At 37.7% G+C, this 8,962-nt stretch overlaps 1 protein-coding gene across 2 annotated transcripts; it reads left to right on the forward strand.

Moving 5' to 3' along the window:
* Positions 1-582: 582 nt before the first annotated feature.
* Positions 583-8,712, forward strand: morf4l1 (mortality factor 4 like 1). 2 transcript variants are annotated; one of them, XR_013817181.1, is made up of 12 exons: positions 583-750; positions 1,618-1,664; positions 2,051-2,118; positions 2,243-2,329; positions 2,470-2,550; positions 2,682-2,707; positions 2,947-3,035; positions 3,155-3,256; positions 7,069-7,157; positions 7,254-7,716; positions 8,093-8,177; positions 8,270-8,710. XR_013817181.1 is itself a non-coding variant. In XM_079825226.1 (12 exons), the coding sequence occupies exons 1-12, from the start codon at positions 711-713 to the stop codon at positions 8,352-8,354; spliced, it is 972 nt and encodes a 323-aa protein (XP_079681352.1). In that variant the 5' UTR covers positions 583-710; the 3' UTR covers positions 8,355-8,712. The 2 variants fall into 2 exon arrangements, 1 of the variants encoding a protein (XP_079681352.1); XM_079825226.1 differs by having other exon boundaries at positions 7,254-7,426; positions 8,270-8,712.
* Positions 8,713-8,962: the final 250 nt, after the last annotated feature.

Here is an 8,962-nt window from a genome sequence, read left to right on the forward strand (position 1 = left end):
TACCAAAGTTTCAAATAAATTTCTACATAATCAGACAAAAACCAATTATGGGCTTGAGAGCAAGCATTTGTTATAAAATGCAGGGCAGCATGATAAACACTATCCAGTCTTTTCAATAAATATGTAGAAGCATGCATGTAAATATCACCATAATTTAAAATTGGTTTTTAAAAAAATACAAATAAAATTTAAAAAAAGCTCAAAAGGAAAATAATTTTATTTTATGAAAATGAAAACCTAATCTTGGTTTAATTTTCACTAAGTGATCAATATTAACATCAAAGGCCAACTTATAACATACAACATATTCCTAAGTATTTATAAGCTGTTGATCTTTCTATAGGCATCAATGGTAAGAATAGACTTAAAAGGGGTCATAGAAAGGCTACGTGTAAAAGTTATATATTTTTTTGTTTTGTTTGCATTTAGAACTCATTTCAATTTTAATAAAAAAAGTAAGCTGAAGAGTATAAAAAGAATCACACCGTATGAAATATACAAAGAGCCGTTTGAAACATCGAAAAAAACCTTTTAATACTGCTTTAACGCCGCGGACAGTAAACAAATTGTGATGCTCTAGTCAGCTGACAGGGGCGCCAAAAAAGTGCGTCATAGAAACGCAGCGCGACGCCTTCACCCTGTGTGAATTAAATCGGAGCTGGCAATGCCTGGATTTGATTTTCCAGCTATTTTTATTGTTTAATCTGTGAATGGCGCCTAAACAGGACCCTAAACCTAAATTTCAAGAAGGTAAGACGCCCTATAGGAAAGCTTTGTATCCTCTAAAGGAGTCGTCAGTTGTTCGGTGTATCCTCTCATTCAGCCGTGCAAAGGAAGCGGGCGCTGCCACTGCACAATGGCGCGTGTGCACAGCGAGATGTGAATAGAAAAGCATTTTTTTAGCCGAGCACTTCTAACTGCCTATTTTAAAATGTGCAGAATTGTTTATCAGCATCCAAGTGCATGCATAATTGCACGTTAGTGCTTTCCGTTGTGTGTAACAGCCTCTATACATGCACGCGACCGCGCGTTCCTGAAACAAAACATTAGCTGTTGTCTATGTAGCGCATTAGCTTCCAGCAGGCCTTGTTTACAGGAAGCTCCAGTTATAGCATTGAAGTCCTGGCGGGAATTATTTATCGCTTTTCATAACATAATGTTGTCCGATTTTTAATGAGCTGACGGTTAGTAAGTTTAGCATTTGCGGATTTAACCGATGATTTGACTGATATGGGGCGAGTTTATAGCCAAAATGTTAAAAAATAAAACTTGGTCGTACACTTTTTATACAAACCTACTTTCGTTCAATAGCATTTTATTCAAACGTGCGAAAACATTTCCTGCCAAGTTTTAATTGTATTATTGTTTAATGGAATATTTAGGTTCTAAGTAAATTTGATTTAATGAGCTGAATTATGGTTGTAATACGATTACATTAAACACACATGTGCTTTTAAAATGTGTGTTGTGACTTATTTTGAACGCATTTACTAAAATATACATAATAAACAATTGGTCCTGTGCTCATACACATTTTCATCGAATGAAATGCTTCTCCTTTATTTATTAGCCTGCCAGTGGACGCAATTACACGTTAATGTTTCTGATGTGTTTCAGGTGAACGAGTGCTGTGCTTTCATGGGCCATTGCTATACGAAGCTAAGGTATCTGTTTGAATCATTCATGCCATGCATCCCTCAAAAGCATGTTTGATATTTTTTGGGAAGGGAATTTCCTTTTTTAGTGTAAATGTAGTCCAAGTGTTTGAAGTAGTGGTTTTGTAGATAAGGGTTATGCTTTTGAAATGGTTTTCAACATTCATTGAAAGCACTTAAAATGGACACAGTAGCCATTTAACATTTCATTTCTTAAGATGTTTTGTTATCCTGATGTGTTTTCTCATGAAGTGGCCTTTTTTCCTGGGTGTGTTGTGTGAACGTAATTTTGTTACAAATGATTTCAAAGGGGTTAGTTATCAAATGCCTTTTGAGGTGTTTTCCTCTGAAAGATGATTTGGATGGATACATGTCTTTTATGTCTCTCTTCACAGTGTGTGAAAATCAATATCAAGGATAAACAAGTGAAATACTTTATTCATTACAGTGGATGGAATAAAAAGTAAGTATATGTATTAAGCGGTACCTATAACATCCCTTGTAATTTCCACCAATGACCATGCTATTTTTTTTACAGGTTTGCTCAGTTAATTCTAATAATGTTTGTGTTCAATGTGTTTTTCTAGTTGGGACGAATGGGTTCCTGAAAGCCGTGTGCTCAAATATGTGGACAGTAACCTGCAAAAACAGAAAGAGCTTCAGAAGGCAAACCAGTGAGTAATAAAGTTTGGAAACAAGTGATTCCTGATATAAGCCGATTTAATGTGCGTGACACTTCCATGTCCATATTTTCTGCCATTGTTTATGCAATCTGCACAAAAGATTTATTGCAGAACATACAACTGTTTTTCAGAGACCATTATGTTGAGGGAAGGATGAGGGGTGTCGCACCGAGCAAGAAAATCGCTGCTGTGCAGCAAAAAAATGTAGATGTGTGAGTATTACTTTACTTGAGGCAAGAAGCAAAGTGCACTTATGGGCACTTTTTAATATGATCTATCAGAACTGTAAACTCATGCTTACTCTTGGCATGGTTAACCATGGTCTTTCTATCATTTTCACTAGAAAAACAAAGAAGAACAAGCAAAAGAGTAAGTTCCATTTCCCTTTATTTTGACCTGTCAAAGCTGTTTGATTGTGTTAATGTACTCAAATAACCATTGAAAGAGTTTCACAGATGGCTTACAAATCTGTCATGCTGTTCTCCTATTAGTCTTTGTCGGAAGTTAAATAGTTGCAGATCCAATACTATTCATATAGTATTAAATGTGGCTTGGGGCCATTGATTATTTACTGTTGCTTAAATAAATCTGTCTTGTTAACTTCTCAGCACCAGGGTCTGGAGAGGGCACTAGCACTGGGGACATGCCTCACCCCCCACGCAAGAAGAGGGCACGTGTTGACCCAACTGTGGAGAGTGTATGTCAGTTCAAAGTCTGTTTAAAACAAATAGGCCAATATTTAGAGTCTCTTTGAACTGGTGTTTTTGCATGAGAGAAAAGTAAGGCTGTTGACATTCAAACTGGTTTTGTGTGCAGGAGGAAACTTTCATTAACAGAGTAGAAGTAAAGGTAAAAATTCCTGAAGAGTTAAAACCGTGGCTGGTAGATGACTGGGACCTGATCACTAGACAGAAGCAGGTAACTACAAACGTCATCCCATGCTCAACCTAATCCAACTCCTGTATTGCTCTTCTGTCAGATACATTGCTTAATTATTAAAGGTGCAGTAAGCGATTTCTGAGAAACACTGTTGAAATCAGCCCAAACAAATCCCTCAATTCATTGCTCCGCCCCCTAAATGCACAAACACACAATGCAAGATGAATGTTTCTTTATCATAGCTGAATCAAAGCAAAATTATGCTTTGTGAAAAATAAAGCGAAGATAGGGCAAAAAATTAACATACAGTACACAAGTATATACAAGCAAGAGGAGTTAGTCGCTAGCAACTCCAGACAAACAATGACACTCAAAACTGTCCTGTTTAGGGCCCTATGATTTCTGCAATGGGGAAAATGTGGATGTTATTGTGGAATCCAGTCATAAAAGCAGAATATACTGAATAACGTGGACTTTCATATAATTTATAAACAAAAAGGGTTAGTACACATAAATCGCAACAGTCTGTGAATATTAAACCGCAAAAATACTATTTTAAATACGGATCCTGCATGTCTGTGTGAATGAGTTGCGCCGACGCATGGTTTTATTTACCACACACACTTAAGCACGCGTGAAGCTCGCAGTCTCCAGAGCCACTCTGAGGCCGGTTTCACACTGCACGCATTAGCAGGGCGTAAGCAGCGTGCATGGTTTTTCTGCGCCCATGTTAACAGATTAGAGCAGAGGCGGCGCTGAATTAAAGCCGCAGTGAATTGTTCTGTGGCCTGTTGCACATAGCTGGTTTCAGTTGCTACCCAGTTAAGTTCGAGATTAGTTTGAGTGAACTGGTTTTTCGGGCTCAAGAAGGTGGATTGGTTTTTAGCAGTTGTTCATCACCATAGTAACTTGCACTACACGGCTAACCTGCTCTGGAGCAGGTTTTATTCTGGGTTAGAGATCGCAAACCCAAACTGGACCATTCAGCTGCAAGTAAAGATGCAATAAAGCCACACTCCCTGTATCTCTAGTTCCAAATTAAAGCAGTTTATAGTGAGAACTTTAGAGACAAAATTGCTCATCTTTTTGGTGCTTATTATTTATTAAATTTATATTAGGCTATATGAATTATAATTACTTTTAATTCATATAATTATTATATTAATTGACAAGTAGCCAAATATTAATTTAAATATAATGCGTGCATTCATAATTATTTTAAACAACGTGTATTCATATGAGCTCTTTGTGAACCTATAATTATTAGGCATATTTCTTTGATTCACATCATGCATTGATATAGTCAGATATTCTTTCAGCTGGTTTCTCAAACTGTCGCTGCAGCAGAAGTGTTTATTCCTGCTTTGTAAATGCATTTAATTTCATGATCATTTTCAAAACGATCTCTAAATCTTCAGGCGAGAAGTGAATCAATCGGATACTGTGATTGGCTGTTTGCAGCACGTGTCACATTTTCAGGTGCATGCGCTTCAGAGTTTATCGCAAACTCTGGATTAAACCTGAGTTGACAGAGAATGTTTATACCAAGCTTTGAGAGACCGTTGAACTTGATCTAAAACAGGTTGGATTTGCTGGATTTGTCAACTCTAAACTTACACTGAAACTCAGAGTTTGTTCAGCTTGCTTCATGCAACATGCCTCTGATCAAAATTGACCTGATTAACATGAACACATTTCACCATGAAATCATGTAGTGAAGTGTTCCGTGCATTTCACAATCACCATATGACATCCAGCGCTGTGAAAAAAATAAATAAAATACACAAAAACGCATCACTGCCAGTTATTTTTTCCCAAACTTAAAAGGCCCGTTTAAATGATCAACACTAGAAGCTTATCTTAACCTTAAGGTTACTTTTATCATGTAAACTCTCTCTCTATATATTATATACAGCCTGTTATATGCATATGTCTTTTGGACAGAGGGGGACACGGTCGCATTTTCAGCAGATATGCTGCCCATCATAAATCAAAGCATGAGAGGGGAGAACACAGGGAAAGGTGACACAATGGACAATATTCGTCTGTATTTGCAATACACAAGCCGCGGCCCCAAACACTGCCAGTGTGAAAGCACAACAGGCTCGCGCTGCTCTCGCTCTGCTTGCGCGTGTGGTGTGAAGCCGGCGTGAGTCACTTTTACAGTTAAAAATTAAAAATTATTTTACATTAAAATGGAATCCAGAAAACTTAAAACCGAAAACACAGAATTTGGTCAAAATAGTACGGAATTTGAGGGGGGAAAAACGTATTTCATAGGGCCCTAAACATGTAATTTTTGTTAAACTTTTAATAAATTGATGTTAAATTGTATACGTTTCATGATTTCAATTAATTAGACATGCTTTTTGATTTACTAAAATTTAATTTAATCATTAAAATAAAAGAATGGAATTTGGGAAAAAAATAAAACTGATTTCATATGGCCCTACCTGGTTCTATAGCTAAAATTACAACAACAGCATATCTTGGTTCTGTGAAAGATAGCAATACCAATGTTACATATGGAAAAGAAACAACACAACCTTGATTTCAGGCATTCCCGCTCGGGCCTAGCCTGACGTTGTCATACTCAATTCTAGTCAGAATATGAGTCTGATTCTGCTCCGTTGGGCTGTGATTATGGGGCGTGTTTCAACCCAACCAGGAAAGACCTCAATTGGATAGACCTTCAACCAATCAGAGCAGCGGAGCGACCGAGCGATGCAGAACGTTAGTTGTCAAATGTCAACAGAACTCAACTGCACTGTGTTGCCAAGTCCACGGGTTGAAGCGACCCCAATTATGTGATATACAGACCCAGGAATGTGAATTTTAGCAGGCAGTCCTTCCAAAATAACACATATTTTACCCCCCAAATGCCTTTTTTTCCCGGAGAACCCCCTTGGAAAGCTATTGGGCTTGTTTTGAGGAACGTTAGCAATTGGGCGGGTTTTGTTGTAAAAACTTGGCAACCCTGTCTGCACGCACGCTGGACTAACGTTAGAAGAAAAAGATGAGTGTAAACAAACTTTGCCGGTGTTGTAAAAAAAGAATTTAAGGATACACAGAGTACTTACCAACACGATCATCATTTCTGAGAGAAATAGTAAAGGTGAATGCATAAACGAACAAGTTCTCCGTTAGGATTAGAACAAATTCAACCCAAGCGCTCTTTGATGATGTGGATGATTACGTTACTGTTTATCATCTGTCAATCATCGTCTAAAGCCCGCCCTGACAATTTCATTGGTCCGAACAGTTTGTTCGGGCATAATTACTTCTCTATTGAGTAAGTCCAGACCGAACTGCCCGAGTAAAAATGTTGTGGGCGGGGCTAAGTTCGGCTGGCATCCAGGCTAGCTCGGGCCTATAGCGCTGGAAAGCTTTTCTAAAATTAACTCGGGTCCTAAAGCTCTTGCCTAATCATAACCCTTCTTGTAATGTCTCTCAGCCATTTCTCTTTCTACAGTCTTTCTTCAACTCTATCTTGTTCACACTCTCTCCTCCCCCATTATGAGTGGACTACTAATTTACTATGAATGTTGTGGTGCTCGGTCCAATCCACATTTTCAACGCGTTTCTCAGAAATCACTTGCTGCATCTTTTAAACTACAGGATGCTGTCTAGAGCAGCAACTAAACAAAAAAGAGGAAAACAATTATTGGTTGTATGAAGTGGCTCCGCCCTCCTATGAACTTTCGCTCAATTTTCCTTCAGTACTCCGTCTGCTATTTACCAACAGCATATTTGATGGAATTTGCCTGGATATTTGGACTAATTGGTCATAAAATTTGAGTTTTGAAAGTTGTGCTCCTGTGAAAAAGTGGTTTTATTTATTTTTTGTTTAGCTTTTTCACTTGCCTGCAAAAAAGAATGTGGATGCTGTCCTGGAGGACTATGCAATTTACAAGAAATCAAGAGGAAACTGTGATAACAAGTATGAGAAATTCTCCATTTTGTTGAAATCACCGTTGTAATACTCACAAACCACAGGATGTAGAGAGAGCTTTATACACTCTTGATCTTTACGCAGGGAATTTGCCGTGAATGAGGTGGTTGCTGGAATCCGTGAGTACTTCAACGTCATGTTGGGCACTCAGCTCCTCTACAAGTTTGAGCGGCCGCAGTATGCAGAGATCCTAGCAAACCATCCAGATACGCCCATGTCTCAGATCTACGGGGCGCCGCACCTGCTGAGGCTTTTTGGTATGTACTTACTCGCCATGAAATCGTCAATTCTTCTTTTATATGGCGTATTATTTAGAGTATTTATTATTAATGTTTTGATTTTGTTTTTTAAATTTATGTGCCCTCACGTTCTTTTATCAAAATAACTTCCCCTTCCACTTGCAACGACATCCCTTCTCTGATGATGTCATGAGGGCGGGACAACCTGTCACTCACATGAGATCACAGCAATAGCAAACCACAACCATCCAATCAAGTCCCACCCTACAATTTTTCTTGGTCGGGAAGCCGTTTCACTTGGATATACTGTACGTCACAATAGGGAAGAAAAGACTATTGCAACTTCCATTTCATGCCAACTTTAAATGCTAGTTGTTTTGAAACCTAATTGTACCATTTAAAAGCAAAGTAAACCATCAATTATAAGTATTTTAATTTTGAATGTGAGCCTTTAGTGCTACAAACTATTAATAATCCATGACCATGCTCATAATTTCATCCTCAAAGCTTAATGTGATCATGGAAATACAGCGAAGAACATAGTTCTGAAAGAGCCATATCAAAGAGAATGTTTTAATGACATTATTGGTAATGGCATATTCTTCACAGTATTTAGTTTTTTTGTGTGTGTGTTAATGTTTAATTGAGGCATTCGCTGATGTGGCCTCTTGTGTCCTTTGGCAGTGAGAATTGGAGCAATGCTGGCCTACACACCTCTGGATGAGAAGAGTCTAGCCCTGCTTCTCAGCTACCTGCAAGATTTTTTAAAGTAAGTAGAAATTGATTTTAATAGCAGTGACTGACTGACTTTAATGGCTGGCAGTAACTGACTGAAATTATAAAAAATTGTGCTTGTTTTAGGTATTTGGTGAAGAATTCATCAAGTCTGTTCTGTGCAAGTGACTATGAGGTTGCACCTCCGGAATATCATCGCAAAGCTGTGTGAGGGCAAAGCCAGTGAGGATGTTTGGTGCTACCTTCTGATCCTCATTTCATTTGTTATTTAAAATCCATTCATCAGTCTTGTGGAAGATTTTAGTGCTCACAACATCAGTCGATATTGGCAGATTTGGTTCAGTACTCTAAGGATAATGTCTGGTGTTCCAGATAAGGAATTGAATGAAATCTCTTCGGAAAGCTGCTGGCAATTGCTCCCATTTTATTGATTCCATATTTTTGGTTTATCTAATATTGATGAACAGAACCTGGTCATGTATAGTTGAAATGCTGCATTTATTTGTTTAAATTTTTTTTTTTTTTTTTTTTTTTGAAAAAGATGACGGTCAATAAATTGTCCTTCCCAGTTTTGGCTCTGTTTCATTATTCTTCACTCTTACCAATTTTCATTGAGTTCAAAGCTTTGAAGCTGAATCATATCTCCATGTTAAGAACAGTAAAAGGCTATATAACCATAGCACTTCAATGATATGTGGGAACATATTAAAGCAGATGCTGTTGACCTAGGGTCACATTTGTAAATGTACAGTTTGATTAAAGTCCAAGTCCTTCAATTTAATGGTAGTTGTAACTTTTTAGTATGTGGTCTTAAATAGA

The sequence above is a fragment of the Gobio gobio genome, assembly GCF_949357685.1.
Source record: "Gobio gobio genome assembly, chromosome: 9".
In the NCBI taxonomy this organism is placed as follows: Eukaryota; Metazoa; Chordata; class Actinopteri; order Cypriniformes; family Gobionidae; genus Gobio; species Gobio gobio.